Source organism: Loxodonta africana, chromosome 12, assembly GCF_030014295.1.
Source record: "Loxodonta africana isolate mLoxAfr1 chromosome 12, mLoxAfr1.hap2, whole genome shotgun sequence".
Classification (NCBI taxonomy): Eukaryota; Metazoa; Chordata; class Mammalia; order Proboscidea; family Elephantidae; genus Loxodonta; species Loxodonta africana.
In genome coordinates, this window is record NC_087353.1 from 9,850,112 (window position 1) to 9,875,947 (window position 25,836).

The 25,836-nt window shown below is 39.7% G+C and overlaps 1 protein-coding gene across 1 annotated transcript in view; it reads left to right on the forward strand.

Annotated features, from left to right (window-relative positions):
• SNTG2 (syntrophin gamma 2) overlaps window positions 1–25,836 on the forward strand; it is a 312,764-nt gene that overhangs the window by 266,152 nt on the left and 20,776 nt on the right. The window contains exon 15 of the mRNA XM_023550388.2: window positions 4,180–4,290. Coding sequence (XP_023406156.1) covers window positions 4,180–4,290 — 111 coding nt within the window. The remainder of the gene's footprint in view (window positions 1–4,179; window positions 4,291–25,836) is intronic.

Consider the following 25,836-nt stretch of genomic DNA (forward strand, 5'->3'; position numbering starts at 1 on the left):
TTACTCTCCAACTTTATCTTCTGCTCTAAGAGAGTCACACCATGTCTATTTCTACCTTCTTAGCCCTCCTGACCTGGGTTTAGCCCTCCTGACACGACAAGGGGCACAACCATTAGGACCAAACATTTGTAAATTCGAATGGCCGGGCCAAGTGACTTCATAAGTGGGGATTACCTGGCACTCTCCCCACGTCCATGGTGCAGACCACGCCAGCCTCCCCACACTCTGGACATTTGAGGGAAAGGAAGCCACCTCCCCAGACTCAGAATCTTGATGTTCCTCTGAGGATACCATTGGAATATTCAGCTCAGCCTGAACAAATTAGAAGAAATAACCATTCTAAAATCTAGCATACCAAACAGGCCCTTAGCTTTTTACAACCAGGATTTAGTTTCTGCCGACTGGCTGGGATGGGGGTTTCTGGGGCACCAAGGTGGGAGTAGAAGTCTGTGATGCCACATACTCACTTCAATAGCACATTTTCTGCTTTTACTTACCTACTAATTTTCCTTTCTTCCTTGGCTGCTACATCAAATCTTTCTTTGTTTAGGCTATTACTTTCCTTTTTATTAGACTTTCTCTTTCCCCTGAAAACACTGGTGGTGTAGTGGTTAAGAGAAAAGGCTGCTAACCAAAAGGTCGGCAGCTCGAATCCACCAGGTGCTGTTTGGAAGCCCTATGGGGCAGTTCTACTCTGTCCTGTAGGGCCGCCATGAATCAGAATTGACTTGACGGCAACGAGTTGGTTCTCTTCCCTGTTTCCCTAGAGCTTACTTAGGGCCTATTGCTACATCCAGTATGACTTACCTAGTTATCTCTGAAATTAATCAGATAAAAATTTTAAAAGGTTAAAAATATATTTCTTAACCTTATATAAAATTAGATAGTGGGCCTTTTAGGATAAAGCCAAAATGTTTTAAATTTCCTGGTAACTGAACCATATAACAAAACTAAACCTTTTTTGTTAAAATATATTTATACATAACCTTTAACCACCTTCCTCTGCTAAATAAATCGGTACAAGCAGTCCCTGGATTATGAACGAGTTCTGTTCCTAAGTCTGTGTTTAAGTCGAATTTGTACATGTAGGTTCATATCTGACATTAGTTAGTCAACTGTTTGTCTTAGTATATAGTGTATAATGTACCTTTCTCTGCATAAAAAAACATTAAAGAAACACTTCCACGCTCACTAAAACATCTTTAACGTAATAATGCAGTAATAGTAGTACTAATATTTTGATATGAGTCACAAAGTAGCACCAGTTTGTTATTACGAACCATTGTATGTACCTCGAATTTTTAATATAATAGGCTTTATGGGGATATGTTCTTAACTACAAGTTGTACTAAGTTAAGTCAGTGGTTGGTAACCCAGAAACTGCTGTATATCCTTCAGGCAAAATGACTGTGCTAGAATATGACTGCCAGCATTTTCCATCAGGACCTCCCCTATGGAAAAGCCTCTAACCTAAACATGGTAGAAAAGAGCTGCTGGAATTGTGACCCTTATGAGGATGACCTTGTCTTGTAGCTCTACCTTTGGGCAACCATCTCCTTGTCACGCTGTATGGCTGTGTTCATGCTTTGAGTATATTCTGAGCCCAACTTCTTGGTCCCCAAGTGTCAGTTTTTCCTGCTACAACCTCTGCCTTCTCAGGCCAAGCCCTTTCTTACTTCCTGTAGTTGAGCCTTTGACCCCAGTCAATGTTGTATTTGCTTCCTTTAAATCGGTTTCTTCTAAACACCCAAATAAGGTGCTGTTGTTTTGTTTTCTTTTGTTTTGCTCACTTGCACCTCATGCTTACAAACCTCAACCTTCTAAAGCTTGTTTTCTTTTAAGGTGAACTGTTGACTTCACATTGTTCTTGTCATTACTTCTTCATTTCAAAAAGTCTGACCAAATACAAATGTATTTAGTTTATATTCAGATAGTAACTGAAAATGACACAAAACAAGATAGAATAAAAAAATTGTTCTAGAGATTTGCTTCATGTACTCCTTTTTAAAAGATTTTTTTGTTTGTTTTTAGTATTTACAAATATATGAATTAATTTTTTAAAAGAAAAACATTCCCAGATTAACTGTGAAGGTTATACCAATGGATTATGAGTATAGAAAATTTTAATAATGTTGCCTTAATTTACTTATCTGCGTTCTTTCAATATTCAGTGACATTTCTATGTTCAGTATGAATAGGTTTTCAATTCTTACTACAATATAGCTGGTTTCTAAATAATTATGAAACTGATGTTTTCTCCATGTGCCCTTTGTATAAGTCAGTATGAAAAAAAATAGAGTTTTTGGCTTAGAAATATTCAGATTGGAATGTACCCTGCTTATATTCACAAGATAATTAATACTTTTGTAGGACATACTGTTATAGCTGACCATTTGTGTATTATTTCTGGGTCATAATTAGACCCACGATGTGGCAACGGTGCTTATTAACCAAATGCTTTTAAGAGAAGAGATTCTGAGTTTTGATAACTGCCCAAATTTTAATGCTGTCCATCTGCATGGACAACTTTGTCAGAAGCATACATGTGGTCAGTTTTCTTACTTACTGGCTTCTATACTTGCCAGAAAAAAAAGGTAGGTCATTATTTCAAAGAATTAATCCATTTACCATCAACTGTTTTCAACATTTATCAAAGGAAATTAGCTGAGAAGATCTGAAATGACATGGGAAAAGCAATGTGTTTGACCATGGAAATTTATTTCTGCACTTAAAAAATAAATGGGAGGACAGTTATACATTTTTTTTTTTTTCCCTAGAACGGAAGTATCTTAAAGGATTTAAGCTGGAGTAAATTAGAATGCTCTTCCAGCTGCCACATACTGCCTTCACCCACTTCAGGCTGGAAGTGAATGCACCTCTCTCTCCCCAGATGGAGGCATTTCACCAGCCCGTTCTTGCAAACTTGCATGAAGGCAGGTTAGGCCTTGACATGATTATCTTTACACCTTTTTTCTTGCTCACTCTGGTTGAGAACAGATGTCCTAATTGCAGACCCTGCCTGAGTGAGCATAGCCCAGGTTCCCGTTGTGAAAATAAAAGACCTGGGGAGATTGTTCTCTATAATCCAATGGTATTCCCAATTTTGTAAAATCTAGAAGGACATATGCTTTGGCATTTTACCAATGCAGAGACTCTGTTCAGCCCTGAGATTCAGTATAAAGGAGAGATGAAGACTGTTGCTAAGATTCTTGAGGTCAGTGTTTAGGTTGTGAATAAACAGATAAAAGTGCTTTTGAAACTCCTCTTTCTCCAGCACCCCACCCCCTTTGCCCCCGCTTGTCTTTTTTTAATCTCGATTTTGTGACACAGAAAAATATGTTTTTTAAAAAAAATAAAAACTTTTAATAGAAGTCAGCCTATAACTTGCTACAAAATAACAGTTGTTTTATATTGGATTTTCTCTGGAAAGATAAAGATTAATTTTAATGAAGTATCTTATTAGAAGACTATCCTTTACAAAAGACAGCCATTCGGCCTTTATTTGCTGCAGCCTTTTTTTATTAAAAAGAGTTAAGAATTTATATAGCACCTTCCATCTCTAAAGTCCCTTAGTAAACGTTAAGTAGTTTTTTCAGTAGTATTAAAAGGTAGTATTATCTACATTTTTAAAATTGGTTCAGGAGAAACTTCTATTCAGTGATTTGTGCACAGCCACAGATAGGGTTGGTGTCAGTCAGGATTAAAGTTTTCCATTTTTTATCTGTACTCTGCTAGACCCTGTCTCATATAGCGTTGCAAGAACTGGACATTGTAATGGATTTTTTTTTTTTTTTAAGTTTTCCAAGCAGAAAACGGAACAGCAATCTCATGACACTTTTAGGCTACATTCAGGAAAACACAGGAAATAACCAGAGAGGGTCAGTAAGGATAGAAGTGGAATGGGAAGACAGGACAATGTATGCTGATTGTATGTGGGACCAGCTACTTGAATGTTGACTGGAGGGAGAAAAAAAAAAAAACCTAGATGGAATTTGAAGCAACAGTTGGTATAGATTACAGAGTGCGGAGGTAGAGATTCTGACCATTTATTACATGCTTTTTTTAAATGTAAATAATTAAATCAGTGCATTTAAGTAGCTTATTTAATGCATTGATAGATGTTAATTAAATAAATAAGCTCTTGTTTCTGAATGACTAATTAATTTCATTCCTTTACAGAATGTGCTCTGGAGATTTAAATTCTCTCAGCTTAAGGGATCTTCAGATGATGGAAAAACTCGAGTAAAGCTGCTATTTCAGAATCTAGACACCAAACAAATTGAGATGAAGGTAGGGAACACAGTTTACCCGGCCTAAGCCATCATGCCTACAGTAAAAATTAACTGGTCAGCTGACACAAATTTCCATTCCGCTCATGTATACTTAAACCAGTAAGTCTTCACGTGCGAATCCTCTTTAAAAATCCTACAGCTGATACGTCAAAAGAGCCCATAGTTATCTATCCTATTAGAGATTTTTATATCCTAAAATTATGATCAGTGAAAAAGACTCCTTGATTCTACTAAAGGTCACAAGTCTCTTAGTAATTATTAGCAGTAAGTCAATATTTACAAATGCATGAGAAATCAAAATTTAAAGGGAGACTTTTATAAACCGCAGTAAGTATAGAATCGATTTTCCACAATATTGAGAGCAAGCTGCTCTTTCAATTGAAAGGAACTTTGACCTATCTTTCAAAGTCATGGGATCGAGCTGTCCTTTTGCTATTAACAGGTACTGATGTTTCCCATACTTTATGGGTAAATGTATTCTCCACAAACCAGCATTAGTGTAAGCTGAGGACAAGGTAAAAGATGAATTCAGAGAAGTACATTAAAAAACAAAAAAAAAAAAAAGAAAGGAAAAAAAAAGAGGGAGAGCCATGAACAGATATTTTTTGGAGACACTTGATATGCATTTTTTTTCTGATGAAACTAATCAGAGTAACGCATCACACGAGTCATTGTTATGTCAGAATTTCTAGCATCAATTTTTAACCTCTGTTGAGTTAAATGAAATAATATTTCATAACTACTTTTTAAGTACAGTTGAAATTGTACAGTTTTTTGGCATCCTTCTATTTAAGGGATTAATAAAATCAAAATTTGAATTTAAATCCCGTCGAAGACTGTTAGCTCACGTGTTGTATAAACGAGCAGTCTGCAATGACATGGAGTCGCTGGGCTGTGATAGAGAGCCGTTGGTTGCCAGTCAGGTTACCCTGAACAAAAAATAAATAAAAAAATAGGGGAAATCACTCACCAGTATACAAGGAATTCTAATAGAGAGAAAGAGAGAAACTTGAAACAATTGTGTCTGAGATTTTATTTGCATTGGTATGGCCATCATGGGTAAAATTAGAACCTTCTTCCTTTGGTTTATTTTTTAACTTTTTGCCTTTGGAGGTTACAGCAGTAGAGATTCTTGACAGCTTTTAGTCCCTTTCTCTATGAGAGCCTGGCAGAACCACCATGGAAAACCATTTCACAAGTATGCTCATTAGGTCTTTAATGCTTAAGCATTTTCAGTTGGCTTCCAGCAGAACACCTATCTTTCCCCCAGGGCACATGCTTTGGGAAACTCTGATTTCTCCGGTGACATCTGAAATATCCTTTTGACAGAATTCAACTGTTTCATTAGATTTAAAGGTATTTGTTTCTGTTTTTTAATGCAAAATCAACTTCTGGCTATTTGTGTTCATAAAAGGAGTAGAAGCATTGGATAACGTAAAACCAACAGTTTTAAAGTACATTATGTAAATTTTTGCACATGTTTGGAAACAGACTATTTCTTCACAGCGTTGTGTTTAGACTGTATCAATTTCTATTTTCAGTTGATGGAAAGAAAGAATCTTAGAAAGTCGTACTGTCCACAGAGACAGATACAGGGTTTATAGGGCTTGAAACAAACAATTTGGGGGGCTCCTGTTTAAGAAAAAAAGTTCAAATATGCAAATACAAGAGCCTAATTATACATTTACACATGGAAATGAGTGTGAAATACACACACAAGCATGCATATGTGTGTGTGTGTGTGTATATATATATACACATATTTTTATATCTCCCACCCAACCCAAACTAAATATATCTCCAACTCAACCCTTTCCTCTTCGCCAGATCCAAAAAATGCCTAAGGCACCTCTAATACCACCCCACAACCCCACAGTGGGGAACATCAGGTGGAGGGGAAGTTGAGTAGAAAGACACAAAGGTCTTCGCTAATCACAGGTAATATAAGGACCATGTGAATACATTGCCAAGGCCCCCCTGAAGGCCTTGAAGGAAATATATAGGGGGCCCTAAAACTTAAACATAATTAAGGCTGTGCAGGGAGAACTCAAATTAGGATTAAAATAATTTGCCACATTATTCCATAGAGAAAATAACACACATGTAGATAACTACAAATAGTTCAGAGATTGCAATGATCATTTTAAGAAACTACAAGCTCAAGTTCTGCATTTTATTATATCTTACAGGATATGGAAAAAGTTAGAAAATAACCATCAAGGAATCTAGATCCCACGAAAATTCTTGGAGTTAATGTAGAACTAAACAAAGAGAGAGCCCATGGGTTGCATTCCGAATTGGAAATCAAGGCCATTACAAATATTGGGTGTGATAAACATGTTGTTATAAATAATCAGGAAAACTTTATTACCTCGATATATGAGTTATCTAGGATTTTCAGGAGAAAATTATATTCTTATTAATTAAATCTTCTAGTAGATGTGTGCTAACCCTGAAATGATTTCTCTTTCAATATTTATTGAAAATATTTCTGAAGTATTTAACCACAACACTGCCTTAATAATTAGTGCAGAATGAAAAAGCTTGAGTCTCTTTGATTCTGAGAGAGGAATCTGAGGCCTTGGGGCCATGGAGTGGAACCTTTATTCTTATCATCCATTATTTGCAAAAAATGACATACAGATCAAAAATTCGGGGTGATTCTGTAGTGATTCCAGTGGACGGAAATTTGAGGTTGTAATTTTTTTAATAAATTATTATTATTATTTTGTGCCTTTTTCTCCTAAAAAAGAGTGTAGAGGAAAAAACTGGATTATATTTTTATACTGTTCTGCTTAATTGAAAATGTGTGTTGTTTATGTGAATTGTAGTTTGATTCTACCTGTCGAAACGTTGGCAGCTCAGACCCTTGAAACAAGAGGCACCTTGGAAGACCGGCCTGGTGACCTGCTTCTGAAAGTTCACAGCCTTAAATTCCTATGGAGCAGCCCTACTCTGCACACACAGGGTCACCAGGAGTTAGAATCAACTCAGTGGCAACTAACGATAACAACAATAGTTTGATTATAAGGACCAAATTTGGAGTACACTGCTAGGAAAGATGCTCTCTTTCCCCAGTTCTGTCAGTAGTTTCCACACCCCTGCTGAGAGTACACACACACATACACATATCTGTGTATTTTACATCTTTATGATTCAGTTTCTGTCTCCGAGCTTCCAAAAGGTGGCTTTACTTCAACTTTTTATCTCAGCGCTATTTACACTTAATGAGCACTCAATAAATGTGTTTTGAATTAATAAATCAATAAATAGCAAATTAATATTGAAAGAATTATCAATACACTAAAAAAATATTCTTATCAGTTTCTAAGAAGAAAATTGGAGCCCTGATGGCAAAGTGGTTAAGAGCTCAGCTGCTAACCAAAAGGTTGGCACTTGGAATCCACCAGCCGCTCCCTGGAAACCCTATGGGACAGTTCTACTCTGTCCTAGAGGGTTACTCTGAGTTGGAATCACCTCAACGGCAATGGGTTAGGTTAGGTTATATATGCTATTGTTTCTCCCAAAGATATAATTATCCTTCATTAAATCGTGCATTGCCTTCAGTGACCAATTACTGTTTCATAGATGCACATATGAAATATCTAAAGCTTATGCATGCATTTATATATAGCAATTAGTGTTTCATTTTTATGATAATAGAAGTTAATTTTCTTCTTCTAAACCAAAACCAAATCTGTTGCCATTGAGTCAATTCCGACTCATAGTGACCCTATAGGACAGAGTAGAACTGCCCCATAGCATTTCCAAGGAGCTGCCAGTGTGTTCCAACTGCTGACCTTTTGGTTAGCAGCCGAGCTCTTAACCACTGTGCCACCGGGGCTCTGTAGCATGTGTAGTTCACCCTATAATGATCTCTGAGGATAAACTCCATTAAAAATTATTCTGCTAACATCAAAGAGGCAGCCAAATATGTCTGACATGGAAAGATGAAGATCGAGCATGGGCACAAGTGTATAGAACGAAGGTATTTAGAATCGTTTGAGTGCTTGAAAGAGTAAAGTAGTTTGGCATATTTCTGGAACCAGGGCCTGTCTGCTCAGCTCCCTCTGCAGAGAGTGCAGATACCCATAGCATTCATTATTGACATGACTGAGCTGCTGGTGCTAGAAAACTTTTCAAGAAGCCAGATGGTATAGAGAGGGAGGTACAACCAAGGCAAAATGTCATCACACAGAGAATTTCACATCTCCCGTGTACATGAACCAGGGACTATTAATTATTCCCCAGTACAGATGGTTGAGAAGAGCCGAAATGTGACCCCCATTTCTGAATTATCTCTCTGAAATTATTTTTTCATCAATTCTCAATGAAGCTGGAACGAAAACAAGGCATTTTTTCTTTGCTTGTTTTTATGAGCTTCTCCAGCAGGCTGATAAATTGATCCATTCCAGAAAAATAAGATAGCTGCTTTTAGACTGCTTGGGCATGACATCTTTGTTTTGGTTTTGAGTCTGTCATTGATGTGTGTATATGACTACAATATATTCAAATTCACTGAAAAAAAAATTGGTGGAATTAAATCTCTTCTCAAAGCAGTGGCATCTAGCAAGTCCACTATTAGATCACTAACAATTTAAAGATGAAGAAATTAAGGATACCAAACCAAAACTCATAGCGAACCTGTAGAACAGAGTAGAACTGCCCCATAGGGTTTCCAAGGAGCACCTGGTGGATTTGAACTGCTGACCTTTTGGTTAGCAGCTGAGCTCTTCACCACTGTACCACCAGGACTCTGAAATTAAGAATAAAAAAAAAAAGAATAGAGAGGTTAAATAATTTGCCCATTGTTACGCAGCTGGTAAGTGGCAGCAGGCCTCAGATCAGAGCCCTCAGATTGGGTCTGACACCCTTCTTTTCCCTGCTGCACATTTGCTTCATAAACTTCTCACTGCAGTTAAGGGGCTAGTGGGTGCAGAGGTTGCTGCTAAGAAGTACTTCTGGAATGTCTCAACAGCCAACTTTCTTAAAGCCAGAGAAATGAGAAAGCTTTTAGGGCCCAAAGAGGAGAAAATTTATATTCTGTGATGAGAACTGTTCATTACTGTTCATTACTTACATCCTCAGAGAAGGGCTGAGGTGGTTACTGTGAATCCTCGTTTCCTAGAGCTGCACTGAGGTTGGGCAGTGAATGTAGCTGGGATTCAAAGGCAGCTCTCTCTGATTCACGAGTCAGAGTTCTACTGTTTAAACTTGATCTGGCCTCAGGAAAATTAATAAAGATGAATCAGGTTGTACTAGCTGGTTTCGAAGACGTCTCAGCATAGTACCAGACTCAGCTCCCAGAGGCGCTGACCAACAAGCCTTGATTGTGTGATCTACCCCATGTTCTCTGATTATTCCAGGTAAAAACAGGCATGATTTTTTCATATATGCCTCCGGAACAATGGATAAAACACTTTCACCATTTAAGGGGTACTGCATACTTGGGTCTATTTGACTTTTGAAATAAAAATCCTTTCTCAGGATGTACCTCTCCCTTCTTCCGGGCAGTGCTCCTCTCAGCCTGAACGTGATTGGAATGTCCAGCCAACATCTGTGCTCAAGAGCAGTAGATATAGGCAGTGCTCTCGGATTTACTGGGATCATGAATGCTCGTGGAACCACTCAACCATGTGGCCCTTACTTTTCCTGCTTAAAAATGTGTGAGGCCAGTTGAAAATTAAAACCCATCAAAGCTCCCCCTTGGCTGACCTTCCCTTTAAGCTAGCGTAGCAGGTACAGATTCACAGCCAAGAGCCCTGAAGTGAAACAGTTTCTAAAGTGTCTTTATTCCCTACAATAAGATTTAATTTTTTAGGCAATGTTCTATGAAGAAATATTAGGTACCTTAAGCACCTTAGGTAACCTTAACCCAACTTAGTCATTTATCAATCCATTTAGGTTACTCTCCAGTCACATATTCCTTTTCCTTTCCTCCACTGCACTGGGGTCGATTTAACACTCTGGCTGGGGAAAGGCATTTACACACAGACCCCTACAAGGCCCCCTTTCCTGTCCCAGGCTCAGCCTCTCAGGCTCCACACGTATTAACCGCAGGACATGGCAAGTTTCCAAAAACCTGAGTCTCAAATTCCTCCCATGTACAGCAGAGACCCTAATAGTACCTGACTTATAGGATTCCTATGAGGATTATAAGAAACGATGTATGTAAAGTGCTTGCAAGAGAACAAAGCCCTTCATGAGCATCAGTAGGTGTTGGTTGTCATTACTACTCCAGAAGGACTCATCCCACATAGTTCCCAGGGTAGACGATGTTCAGAACTCACTGAAATGGCGATTGGGATTCTCCACAAGCGTTGACTTTCCATGAGGGGGTACCTCCTCAGTCCCTATCTCCATCTCATACTTCTGACATTTGGAGCTCCAGAAGGGACCTCACTATCCCTGGCTCCCCATACTTCAGTCAGGTCCCATAGTGCTCCGCAGGGTTGGCTGGAGGTGGGAAGGCAGAGGTAGGTATACAATTGCCTGTCTTCAGCCCATTACTCTCTTTGACCACCTCTTCAAATTAGAGGGTGGTTTCTCTGGGTACATGTGTTGGGGACTTTGAAGGTAGCAGAAGGAGTCACAAGTCAAGTAGTACAGGTAGCAGCTGCAAAAAGCAAGGAAACAAATTCTTTCCTATTAGAGCCACCAAAAAAAAAAAAAAAAGGTGTCCTTCTGGCACCTTTATTTTAGCCTGGTGAGATTCCTGCCTAACTTCCAATCTATAAAACTTTAAGATAATAAGTCTGTGTTATTTTAAGCCACTATGTTTCCTTATTGTCATTACAGAAGCAGTTGAAAACCAGCCCACCAAATAGTACCTCAAAAACATCATTCTACCACACTGTCCTCCACGGACTTTGATCCAATGGCCCCAGTCTTTCATTCACTCCTGCTTTTTCTCAGGTACCTTTCTCTGTGTGATGCTCTTCTTTCCCATTCTATAGCACCTTCCATTATGCACTGGCCTAATAAACACTTACTGGACAAGACAAAACTCAAATTCATCTTTTTCTGTGAAACCTTGCCAAATTCATACCAGGCATGGTCTTTTTTTTAGGTCTCAAAAAAAGAAGGCCAGCAATAGTCAATTCAGGTTTCATACAGTGGCCTAGAGCACCATCATTGACCCAGACACCCCCTCTTCTCCTGCTCTGCCATTCTTATGATAACTCCTTGTACTGTGTGATAATGTTTGGCTTGTTTTACATCTTCTGTGTCTCCCCCTATAGCATTCACATTGAGAAGTGAGAGGTAATTGGCATTCAGAGTGATTGACACATATGTTGTTGTTAGTTGCCTCTCGAGTCAGCTCTGATTGGTGGAGACCTTATGTCTAACAGAAGGAAACATTGCCCGCTCCGGTGCCAGCTTCATGATGTTGGTATGTTTGATTCCCTTATTGCCATTATTGTGTCAATCTATTGTGTCAATGATTTGCCTCCTTTTCACTGACCCTCTACTTTACCAGCCACGACATCCTTTTCTACCTATTGGTATTTCCTGATGACGTGTCCAAAGAAAGAGCCAAAATCTCACCATCCTCACTTCTAAGGAACATTCTGGTTGTATTTCTTCTAAGACTGATTTTTTTCATTCTTTTGGCAGTTCATTGTTTATCCAGTATTTTTCAGCAACACTACAATTTGGATGTATCAATTCTTCTTCTCTCTTTCTTTTTCATTGTCCAACTTCCTAATGGATATGATGCAATCAAAAAGACCAAGTCTTGGGTCAGGTGTACCTTAGCCATCAAAGTGACATCTCTGCTTTTTCAGACTATAAAGAGACCTCAGAGATGCCCAGAGATGTTTGAATGAAAATAACGTGTACTTAGGTCATTAACAGCAGCACCTGGAAATCATGAGCCATTTGCATTTTGTGTAATTGGCAGCCTTTGCCTGTAAGCCAGTAATCAGAGTGTTCATGGTGGCTGCCTATACTCTAAGCCTTTTTTGTTTTGTTATGTTTAGTCTTCATAGCATCCGTCATCCTGTATTTCAGAGGATTTCAGAGTCTTGAAGATTATTATTTCAGAATCTTGACTGTTCTCTCTCCTCTCTGTTTCCTTATTAGGCGTTTTCCAGTACTTGAAGAAACAAAATGTGTTCCTTAAGGCTTAGCTGCATCTCTGTTTGTCTCTGAGGATACTTGGCAAAATTTGAGAGATCAGTTTATAATGATCATTTTAATGAGATTCCACTTTTCTATAACTTCACCCAATAAACATGATATAAGTTAAGTGGTGAGATTTTATAAAATGGACTGGTGAGGAGAGACAGCCATGCTTCAATAGCAGACAGTTGTCAGACCTTGTCTCTATGGGTTCCCTGTGCAGCTGTTCTCATTAAAATCTTCTCTTCTGTAGCCGCTCCCTGCTACCCTTCTCCTTGAGTAGCACTACTGGTTTAGGGTCCATACAGGGACCCTTTGAGATTTTTGTGATTCCTCCTTACTTGGGTTTGATATAAAGGAACCTAGCTATGCCAATGAATTTGTAACACCTTGTACCACATCAGCAGGCATTTCTCTCATTAATATCTTGCTGTTTGTTTAGAGAGGGCATTGGTGGTTCAGCAGTAAAATTTTTGCCTTGCCCTTGACTGTGTTCAATTCCCAGTCAAGACACCTCATGCGTAAACACCACCTGTCTGTCAGGAAAGCCTTGTGTGTTGCTGTGATACTAACCAGGTTTCAGCAGAGCTTCCAGACTAAGACAGACTAGAAAGAAAGTCAGTGTACTTCTGAAAATCAGCCAATGAACATCTTTTGAATCAAACAGTTCTATCCCCAGCCAATCATAGAAATGGCCAAGGACCAGGCAACCTTTCATTCCATTGTGCATTAAGTCACCATGTGCTGGACCCAACTCAATGGCAGCTCACAACACACCACCTGTTGAAAGAAGGCTCTGAGGAAATATCACTGTTGTTGTTATGTGCTGTCAAACTGATTCCAACTCATAGTGACCGTGCATGACAGAGTAGAACTGCCCCACAGGGTTTTCTTGGCTATAATCTTTATAGAAGCAGATCTCCAGGTCCTCCTCCTGCAGAGCTGCCCAGTTGGTTCAAATCTCCAACCTTTTGGTTAGCAGCTGAGCACCTTACCATTGCACCACCAGAGCTCCATGAAATACCACTGTGTTTGATCATTTCATTCATCACTCATTTTCACTTCATAAAAGCCATGAGTAAGCTCATTTAATTTTCTCTAAAATCCTATAAATTAGGTATTATCTACCCCCATACCCAGACCTATACACCTTAACAATTTAGAAACTTAGTTTCAAAGAAATGGTATATGATTGATAAGGTGCAGAGCCAATTTAAGCCTTGGGTATCTGCTTCTGCATCCTAAGGGTGTATGGTAAAGGAAAGGCAGGAAATGGGTGAGACTAGCTGCTAATGGGAATTTCATTAGTGGGGAATACTTGTATAGCCAAGGACAACATATCTATTTTGTTTGGAGTTGAATAGGCTTGGTCAAAACAGGAAGTAGTATAAGTACAGTTACAATCATAGCTTCTTTCACTAATGGAAATGGGTAAAAACATCAACAAAACTCTGTTGTATGCATTGCCAGAACCAGTGGTAGGCTGGCAAATGGTCAACAACTGGCAGAGTCGGGGAGGCATTATGGAGTCCCAGTTTGTAGCATTTGCTGCTTTCCATGGTAAAAATATCCCCACCATGGCCAAATTCAAACTACCCATATGGCATCAGCTGGCTCGAAAAATTCCTGAAAACTAACAACTCTTTGCGATCCAGATCCAGGACACTATTGGAACCAAGCGGCCCCAAATTCTCAATTCAGCCCTACTAGATGATTAAACCCTAGATATGGTAACCAGCCTCTAACTCCATGGGGGTGGAAAAGAGTATCTACAGAAGTTGAAAATCTTTTGTTTTCTTGAACTTAGTTCCAGTTGACTTGGTCTTAATAACTTCACAGCTATTTGGGAGCAGAGAGAAGTGTAGGAAGTGATTTCTGGCAGTGACTTGGAACAGTGATTCATTGAGCTACGGTTTGGTTTGTTCCCAGCCTGTGTGATCTTGAATGGTGGTTTTGAATAAGAGAGATGCTGTGAAATTAGTAAGCCTGACAGTTCCACCAGTTGGAATTTCAGTTCTAAAAATTCTCTGAGTCACACGTTTTGCTTGCTGTGGCCTTGAATGCTCTTAGCACTCCACTTTGATGCTGCCAACAGCTCAATTAATAGAATTTGGCACTCTACCTCAGCCTGGGATCTCTCTGACTGAAGTCATCATTTTCTCGTTCTCAGAAATAAATATATGTAGAATCTACCAAACGGAATATAACCAGCTGTCTCAACTGCACAATAGCTTTGAAGTTCCCCTGTTGGATGTGAAACACAGTCCTTGGAATGAGACACAAGGAAGTCATTTCACTGGTTGTCCTGCCTGTATATGCAGCTGTATGACCAACCTACGCCAGCCCTGACCCCCACTCCATGCCCCAGACATTCCAGCCACACTGCTTCCAGATTGTACCATGCAATTGCTCATTCCTAGGCCTTTCCTTGACTTCATTTTATCTTCCTGTTGTAGTTGTGTTCTTTCAGCACTCATTTAGAAACTATTTTTTGACCATTTACTATGTCCAAGGGTCTCTCTGCTAATGCAAAAGTCTTTCTGTTAATGCTGGGGCATAGAAATGATTACATTAGGGAAAGAGAAATACGTATAGAATTTAATTATAGTGTTGTCATATGTGCAATAAAAGTGTATAAACAAAGTATTCCCAGACTACAGAAAAGTGAAAAGAATGTCTATTTCTTAAAAACTGTCAGATTATATTTTCCCCTGTTGCTTATAACTCTTTCGTGGCCGTCTTCCTTCTCTTAGAGATATATGCAATGGTGTATCTCAGCTTCAACACCAATCACTACAACCACATGAAAGGTGACTTCCTAGGGTTGAAGATTCCGAATTTTCCATCTGTGCGTTCGCCATTGCACCAGCATGAGGCTTTGCATTACAGTAGATGTTCCATCAGTATTTCCTGCAGTTAAGTGTACCTTGGAAACCGTATTAATGTATATATTGATTCTTTCCAAGGGGACTTAATACAACGGGCTTCCTCACTCGACCCACAGCTTCTCTTAGCATTGGTCAAAGCCCAAGATCTGCTTAAAGCAGATATTTGAGCCTAAACTAGCAGGAGGCCGTGGAACTTTTGGAGTGGAACCACCATTCATTTTGTTGATCCAGAAAACCAGTATCAGGACTTGCATCTGTATAAGAAGGCCCAATTCATCTCCCCTTCTGACCTCTACTTTTGGGGACTAACAGGTGGCCAAGAAAGTTAATGCTTTAAGACAGTGACCCGGGAGGTGAATAAAGTAGCCACCTGTGCCCAGTGTAAACCAAGGAAAAGCTCTACTCAGCCTATGACAATATACTCAGGGCTTTTAAAACAAAATGAAAATTCACCCAGAGTCCAATCAGTAAATTTCATTTTCCCAGAAGAGTTGTAGTAAATCCAGAGGCACACTGTAAACATGTTTGAGTATATATTGACTGTTTAGAAAAGATTTCAGAAATGTTCGATTTCCGTCAGACACTTTAAAAAAATCCATTGTTCTGAGACTTTCTTAGGAACCTTTAATCACTTGCGATTTTATTTTTTATAATATTCCTGGGAAATTTTCAAGCCTGAGCACTGATAACCACACTGAGAGAGCTGCTCGTCATGAATGTTTTATCTCGCAAGAGAGAAGTACACTGATGAGCTTGCCAACTGGGAGGCCTTGGAGATTATTTTTATTTTACCTCTCTCTCAGTTACATTATAATCATAGTTTATATCACCTAATCAACCAAATCTTATTTTCATAACTTTATTTTTCTTAATTTTTTTGTCTTTGAAGGGACCATCTCTGTTAGGCTGTATATTTTGGATATCAGAATTAATGTTTGCTTTGTAATTAAAATATAATATTTCAACCCAGTGCAATTGGTAAAGGAACAAAATATGCTCCTTTTGACAAAGATTTAACAAGAAAAAAATCGGTACAATAATATCTACTGGTTCTGAGGTGCCAGACATTTTGAAATTCTTACCTCTACCACTCACTCTGGGGAAGAGGTGTCTCATCTCAGCCTTACACATGGGGAAACTGAGGCTCAGGCTGCTCAATTCAGTGCCCACCGTTACCCAACTTTTATATGATGAACGAATGGGTGTTCAAGTCCAGGTTTGTTTCAGACCAAAGACCAAGTTCTGTCCACACACTATGAAGATGGCAACTGTTCTCAGCCTCCTAATTCATGAGTCGGAATCAACTCTACGGCAAGCAATGACGATAACAACAACTCATGATATGAAGCAGATACAAAGCAACAACTCATGATACGAAGCAGATACCACACTCACCTGTGGAAGCCGCACCTTTAAATCCCAGCGTTAGGCACTCACACTGACATGAGGAATTGTTCATAGGTGCTCTTGTATTTTTCCAGATTACAGCCTGGGGGTATCATAAGTAAAAAGATTTGCATATTATAAGGGATAGACTTTTTTTTTTTTTTTTGGTTTATGATTTTTAAACTGATGAATATCAAGAAGAAAATACAAATACTACTGCTGCACCTCAGCCGAGCTTAACAATAACTGTTTAAATCCAAGGTGACAAAAATATTCCACTTCAGCCCCGAAGGCCATCATTTCTGAAACAACTTGATGCACTGCTAAGCGTTTTTTTCTTTCTTTTTTTTAGGTTTTTTTTTTTTTTTTTTTAAGGCTTCTGAGTGAATTTCCAAACAGCTATAGCATCTAAAAGTGCTATGAGATTATTGACTGTATGCATTTGAAATGGAATGGCTCATATATTCACCACCTGAACTGTACACACACTACTTGATTATAACATCCAGGAGCGAAAAAACGGCTTTGGGATTTGCAAAATCACGTTCTTTGCAAGACCTTGGTATAAAATATAAATGAAATGAAATAAATCAATCGGCCTTCAGGACTCAAACTTTCTGCATTAGCCCGAAATGCAAACTAGCTATCATTTGGGAAAAATGAATTTAATCTAGCCAAGCACTTTTGAGTCTGTGGGACTAAAAGGAGGATTGTGATATTTCTGTATGCCCTGCTAGCATTTTTCACATATATAAATGCACTGGCAATCCTAGAAGAGAACACGTTGCACCTGGGAAGTTATGTCACAGTATATGATGCAAGCTACTGAACAAAGGTGCGTTCATTTGGAATTCAGTTTTTTTAAAGGCCTCATTTATCCTCCATGATGAAAGAATGATGTACAGACTACGTAGTAAATAGTCTAGTCCTGAGAGCTGAAGCTTTCCATTTTAGCCCCTTTTAATTGGATTTTTTTTTTTCTGAAATGAATTATTTTCTTCCCCACTTCCATAAACAGATTATGCTCAGCATAACCACCTTTGTGATTCAAGATTATAATTATAAACATCACTTTTTAGGCTGAAATATTTTATACTTACTGTGTTTCAGATGGTGTGAGTACTGCTTTACATGAATTATCTCATTTAATCCCCCAAATAACTCTGTGACATAGGCATTATTAGTATCTTTATTTTACGTAGGAGTAAGGAGAAGCTGCTGTAAGTGAGAGCTTGTTGATTTGGTGGTAAAAGTCTTGCCTTCCGTGTGATTCCTGACAGATGCACCTCACACGCAGCTACCGCCCATCTGTCAGTGGAGGCTTGCGTTTTGCTACGATGCTAAACAGGTTTCATCAGAGCTTCCGGACTCAGATAAACTAGGAAGAAAGGCCTGGCAATCTACAACTGTTCATGGGGGTTGTGCGGGACCAGGCAGTGTTTTGTTCCATTGGGCACAGGGTGGTCATGAGCCGGAGCTGACTCAGTGGCACCTAGCAACACAACAACAATTGTAAATGACGAAGGATGGAATTAGGCAATGCTTTTACCCACTAAAACGCTATTTTTTGAAATACCGAGTGGCTTCAGACTATCACTTTTTTACAGATATTCTGTTTACCTTCATATACCTCAGTCTTTGGTGACTCCATTTCCTCTGGGTTGCTACGTTTTCTGTGTTCTCCCTTTGTCAGTGGGAGGGTCTGAAGGAGGTATCAGCCCAACTTGCTGGATCGGATGATGGCGTGAGCTCTGAGACAGCTGCTTTTGTTGTTAGGTGCAGAATCGTTTTCTTTACTTCAAGATTCTCAGCTACTTTACAGATGACTGAGGTCTGGCACTGCGATCTACAGACAAGTGGACGTTCTCCGTGTGACCCAGCATGCCTGTTCATGCAGACTTCACTTGGTTAGCATAAATAAAGAAAACGGGGGTAAAGTAATACAACATGCAGACCCCATGTATGCTGAGTCAGGGGTGGTTGGAGCCATATTGAGAACATGGAACATTCCTCTCTTGTCCCAGTGGGCATGGCCCACCTTCTCCCAGCTTTACAAAGTAGGGTATTCTCTCCTGATGAAGGGCACACCCTTTCCTTGGCAAAAGGGAGAATGAAAAAGAGTTAAATAGAACTCACACTTAGTGCTTCGAACCTAGATCTTACTTCGTCATTGTGTTACGTTTTATCAACTGTCTGCTATGTGCAAGGAGCCCAGGATGGCGCAGCGGTTAAGAGTTTAGCTGCTAACCAAAAGGTTGGTAGTTTGAATCCACCAGCCACTCCTTAGAAACCCTAGGGGACAGTTCTACCCTGTCCTGTATGGTCAGTAGGAGTCGGAAATGACGCAACAGCAATAGGGTCTTTGGTTTGGACTATGTGCAAGGCACTGAGGGGCATACAAAGAGACATCAGCCAGTATCTGGGCTCAGGGAATTGCCGGGCAGCATTCACGCAGAAACACCTATACACAGAACACAAAACTAGGGCGAGTGAGGTGTAGATAAAGGGCAGGTACACCAAACTCTCTAATAACCCTGGGAATTTGCCGTATTATGATCCAGTTTACAGATAAGAAACTGCTTAAGGCCATACATCTTACTTTCAACCACCACGTCGTGCCTAGATTGCGCTCTGGTATAACAAGAGCTGCTCCCAGAGACTCAGTGAGCAGGAAGGAGGATGGGTCTAGACTTCCATGGATAAGACCACTTGAGGTATAGAGAGGACACCTGTCTCTCAGTTCCCTGTGACAACTTGCTGTATGTTCCTGAGGACCTTGTTTCTCTCCTCCTTCTAAGAAACAGAACATAGCAAAACCACAACCCACATCTGTCTGAACTTACGATTTAGGCAAGAAATTTGCTGACCTCAGTGACTGGTAATTTCCAGAGGTGATCCAAAGAGCTGCAGATTGTATGTAGCTATTACCCTGGAAAACAGAATGAGAATGGTCGTTTATGAAAACAGGTGACTGGCTTGGCATTTAAAGAAATGAAATCGTCACCAAGCAGCCTGTTTATTAAATGCCATTATTAATCCTTTCCAAAATATGAAGAGCAAATATTTCATATTAATTGAGAAAGAGAAATTTTTCCCCTACGTGGGTCATATTTCCTCCCTGTCTTCTGTAGAGCCGGGTGCCCTGATAGGATTTAATAAATATTAAATAACAAACTCCTGTTGTACGTAGCATCTCTTCAAAGAGATATGATCGCCTCTATAATTTCAATCAAGTGTCGTCTAGCATGAAATATCTCAAATGTAATTGCATGTATTCACACACACACACACAAAAAACTATATAGTCCATAAAAGGACAATAAATAAAAAGTTTGGCATAGAAAAGATTTATCTACATACCATTGAATTTGACAGTGTTTAAGTATGACTTACATTAATTATAAGAATACTCTAGCTTTGTTATCATTTCACACTTCCCTAATTGGGAAAACAGTTCATTTCTCATCTGTTGTTCTTAATAATATATTGAATTAATGTGAGACCTTTGCACTGAACCACTTATAGTTCATTTTTTTCACAGCATTTCCATAATGGATTATCCCCATTTTACTGGTAAACCAGCTGGCACAAAGAGGCCCTGTGTGTATTTTGTGCCAGGTTTTGCAAGTAATATCTCATGCAGTTCTCCCAACAGTTCTAGGAGATGCATACACTCCTATTGTCCCAATTTCATAGGTAATGAAACCATTATTTTAGATAGGTTCTTCATCCAAAGCAATCCATTATCAACAGGAAGGTCACAGAGCTAGAATGTGAATGCAGCGCTCTTGGTTTCCAGGGCCCATGCACCTGATTACAGTGTGAAAGCACTCAACAAGAGCATTGGTGGCAATAAACCAAGGTCTCTGTGTTCACAGCCCAATAGTCTCTCCACTTGGCCACCAAATCCAACGGCCCTTTCTCTTAACGTCTGAATTTCCTGTGTTCATCCGTTTCCTCAAGACCATAGGAAACCTGATTGAGGTTCCCTTTTCTGGAGAACATGGGGGTTGGGGGGGTGGATTAGATGTACTCACAGCCTCTTGCAATATGATTGCACACTGTTGTATTTAAAAGACGCAAGCAGTAATTAAGTTCATTAGTTCTTTTTTAAGTTTTAACCAGACAACTTACTATATCCTCAGATTCAGGTTATTTATGACTCTGGAAGAGAGATTTTTTTTTTTCTTTTTTTTTAATTTTAAGATGAAACGATCTTGAGGAGCTAATCAATGCAAATCAAAGCATTTAATAGTAAGCCTTTTTAAGAGCTCTTCAGGTTGGAAACATAATTGCTGAGATGCAAGGTCAGTGGTTTGTTCCCAGCTTGTCAAAATTTACATTTCCCTGTAAGTGTCCTATGTTTGAAATAGCTCTCGATTTTAAGGACAAAAGCAGCTTCCTCTTTTATCTGGGCACTTAATGTATGGTGGCAGAAAGCAAATAGGAAGAGAAGAACTCTGTCACTGCGATTTCCCTTCCTTCTTGGGGCTGTAAGGTAGGAGAAATTGGCAAGTTCAGTCCCCAAGGTCTGCACTTAATCAGCCTCCTCTTACTCCCCCCCAGCACTGGGCGGGTTTCCAGAGAATTCCCAGATCCACAAGCATCTCTTGCACGTGCCCACTGTGTACCAGACTCTCAGGAAGGACACAGAAGAGAATATAGTCACTGCTGACCATCCTGAAACTAACCGGTGGAGTCAGTACTGCATCACCAGGTCAGGCTTTCCTGCTCTTTTAGAGCAAGAGGTATTGTTTGCTGCCCATCTTCTGTTTTTCCTGCCCCATCCTCTTCATTGATTCCAAGGGGCATAAGATTCCAAGGGGCATAAGGGCATCAACTTGAGAAAATACGAACTAAAGGAAAAAAAAAAAAAAACCTCATAAAGATGCCACAGTTACAGGCTAGATGACATACAGAGGGCACAAGAAGGTGACAGCTGTCATCTCCCAAACTCTAATGAATCCCAGTCATAACAAGCAAGAGGCTATGGGGCTTTGGGAGCTCGAGGGCTCAGGGAATTGTCTGCCAGAAAAGCACTTTTTCTCTCGTGGGCAAGAGCCCAGGTGCAAGGCAGAGGAAAGGAATCAGGGTGCTGGGTCCTTGAAGGCTTGTGGAAGTCCAGGCTCAGGGGAAAAGAGAGGACCACAGGATTCCTGATGAGCTGTACAGCCTTATGTCCCAGCATGTGAAAGGAGGCAGAGGTCCAGGACTGAAGGACTGCCCATCAATGGAGTATATGCTGGGCCGCCAGGTCTCTTGGGTGTTGCCCTTTTGAAACCAACCATGTTGGGTCAGAATGAAGAATCATTAAATGTTATCATTTCATCTTACTGCAGGAGAAAATAAGAATGCTATTTAAAGTCCCTTTCTAGCTCTTGATTTTATGTAATACTTCGTAATTTGAGAATTAAGATTTTAATCTTATAAATGAACTCTTTTGTATAGCTAAACTGAGAATGAAAAGGAAATTCTCAAGAGAATATTATGGTGTTTGGGGGAAATTATACTAAGAACATAATACTAATAAAAGTGCTTAAAAGGCCTAGACAAATGTAACCAAGCATTTTTTTTTTTCCCTCTCAAAGAAGATTAAGATGCACCAAATGAACTGGTGTTAATTTTAAAATGACTAGGAAAGTGAAGAGCCAGGAAAACGTAATTAAAGCTCGTGTTCTTAAGATTTTTCTTCTTAGAAATCCAAGTAAAAAAATATATATCCCTTTAGTTTTTTCACTCGTTCATGAGACCTTCTGTTACCCCACCAACACCGCCAAAATAAAACAAAAAATTGCCCACAGCATATACATATTTTAATAAGAAAAGATTTCAAAAGAATATCCTCCACCGGAACTTGACACCTTGGACTCTATATATATGGTATGCATCAGATGGTTTCATAGGGTATGCTGATGCTAAAAGTCAACGCCAAGCCCTGTGATTTATACCCACATTAAACATATTCCGGAAACCCTGGTGGCGTAGTGGTTAAGTGCTCTGGCTGCTAACCAAAGGGTCAGCACTTCAAATCCACCAGGCGCTCCTTGGAAACTCTGTGGGGCAGTTCTACTCTGTCCTATAGGGTCGTGAAGAGACAGAATTGACTCGATGGCACTAGGTTTGGTTTTTAAACATATTCCTCTCCGTATGCTTCTGAAAACACTGTATCCCTCCCAAAAGTCACTGAGGAGTGAAACTCCTACCTCACATAAGACACCTTGCCAGTCGCATTTTAGCGTAGTGCTCACACATACAGCTTCAGCTTCTTCTGCTCTGAGCTTCCATTGTGGCTTTTCTGTCACCTCGCCCCTCTCCTCATCTCCACCCCCACCTGCTGTCCCGAGCAATTGGCAGCCATAAAAACATGGGCGTGAAGTGAAACATTTGAGGTTATGAATGGCCCTATTCTTGCTTCCACTAGAACCTGTTCCAAGATGGACTCACCTAGAACCTGGCCAAAAGCCACTGGGTTAGGGGCAATTGTGCATCTCAGTTGGGACAGGAAACCAAAGGCTTCGAAGGAATAGGATCAAGCATTGGTTATTTGCACAGCCTGCTCCTCCGTCTTGGTCATTCTTCCTCCAGATATCCACCCCTTTCACCAGATTGTGTGAGCTGAGCTCTGCGGGCCTGAAGGACAGTACTGTACTCGTCACTGTGAGCACAGCCACAGGGACAGGGCCCGGATCATGATGTGTGCTTGACATTTGTCAGCAAAAGAATGAAGAAATGAATGAATATCGTATAGTCATACAGAAATTAGCTTAAACTACTACTTGAACTTCAAACTTTCTTACTAGATTTATTCCTAGTGAACCTTTATTATTTAAAAATAGTTGTTGTTAGTTACCATTAAGTCACCTCCAACTTATGGTGACCTTGTATGGCTTAATAGGCCCAGTTTTGCACCATCTTCGTGATGGTGGTGGTTGTTATGTTTGAGCCCATCGTTGTGGCTATTGTGTGAGCCATCTCATTGAGGAGTTCCCTTGTTTTTCCTGACCCTCTGGTTTACAAAACATGAAGTCCTTTTCTAGCAATTTGTCTTTCCTGATGGCGTGTCCAAACTAAGCAAGTCGAAGTCTCGCCATCCTCACTTCTAAAGAGCATTCTGCTTGTATTTCTTCTAAGGCTGATTTGTTCACTCTTCTGGCAGTTTATAGTATATTCGGCATTCTTCACCAGCATTACAGTGTGGCTGTATCAGTTCTTCTGCCTTTTTCATTATCTGACTTCCTTTTTCATTATCCAGCTTTCACATGAAAAGACCATGGCTAGAATAGCTAATACGTATTAAGCCCATACTACATGCCAGGAACTGTGCTAAGTACTTTATATGTAGTATTTAACTAATTATCACAACAACCCTATGAGCCAAATCCTAACTTTATCCACAGCTTATTGATAATGAAAGTGGATTAGCTGTGAGTAAGCAACTTGCCTAAGGTCATAGAATTAAGAAATAGAGAGTCAGAATTAGAACCCAGGCAGTCTCACATCAGAGACTAAAGTCTTACGTAGACTGTACTACTAATATCTTATGTAGACTGTACTCTTTATCCATGTTGACCACTGTGTGAAAAATTCAGTCAAATGAAATGTTACCAAAAAAGACTTTGATTTTCTATAGTCAGTGAAGTCTGTGAGTAACATGGTCTATCACAGCCTCATTAAAAAAAAAAAAAAAAATCTGGTAGACATATGATCTCAGTTTGGTACTGGAAAGCCCCAGAAAGCGGGAAGATGTTCTCTCAGCTACCTAAGGAGTGAATGGTGTTTTTTCTTCAAGTACTCCTGAGCACTTGAGCCCTGGTGCTGCAGCTGTTAATCTCAAGGTCAGCAGTTCAAACCCACCATCTGCTCCATGGAAGAAAGATGTGGCAGTCTGCTTTCGTAAAGATTACAGCCTTGGAAATCCTATGGGGCAGTTCTACTCTGTCCTGTAGGGCCGCTATGAGTTAAAAAGAACTCAACAGCAATGGTTGTTTTTTTTTTTGTTGTTGTTGTTTTTGTTTTTAAACTCCTGGGTAAACTCAGTGATAGCAGTAATGACCACTGACCCTGTATTCCACACTCTGAGTGGAATGCTCTAGAAGGAAGGGCATTGCTTGTCCAACACATTCTTCTAGTAAGGGTGGGATGGCTGAAGACAAACAGGGTGATAGGATGAAAAACCCAGGTGCCGGGCAGGACTTGGCAAGGCCACAGATGGTGCACCCTGACCCCAGGCACAAGGTGGTGTCATGCAACTTGAAGTCAGTAGCCATCATTTGAATGACCAAATAGTGTAGAAAAATTCCTTTGGAGATGGTGTGTTAGTAAATGAAAAAAAGCTTAAACAGCATTGGGAACTATGTTCAGTCTTGTTAAACCAGTCTTATTAAGCTTAGAACATTTAAGACTTACAGCCTGCCCCAGTTCAGTCCTTAGCAGGATTCAGAAATAATGGTCTCTTTCTAAAATAATAATAAGTCATAGTGTCACTGTATAAAATAATAAATCATACTGTCACTGGATAAAAGAGTAAATGTTTTGTGATTAGATTTTTTAAATGTTAGGAAGAAACAAATACGTGGTCCATTTAAATAATCAGAAGACATTAGGGAACCTTCTAGAATTGCCTCCATTGTCAAGTACCGCCTACATCCCAGACACGGGGTGGGGTATCAGAAGCACATTGTTTTTCACCCTTGATGTCAGTTATGGTTCTGTAGTAAGTGGTGATTTCACAGGGAACTGAACACGGGAAGAGATTTACCGGAAGAGACCGTGGTTCTGCTTGGGAAGAGACGGTGGGAATTTTTAGGGAGCCACTTTAGTTACTGTGGAAATTTGACAAAGGGTTTGTTTCCAAATTTTTTGAAAGCACGAGTAAAAGCTTTAAGGGGCAAGGGGCGAGTGAATGTTGAATACAGGTTACCTCAAGGGCAACATGACAAACCCAGCTAAACGTGCAAACGTTTACTAAAGACTTTCACGTTCTCTGCATTTTAGACAAAACTATCCAGATTGTCCAAGGTATTTGCTTTATGGTCTTTTATGTAAGGCTTTGACAATCTATAAATAGTAAAATGCATTACATCTTGAAAGATTAAAAGTTGCCAGCAAGAAATGGGCTGGGTACATTGTTTCCCAGTGCATGTTTT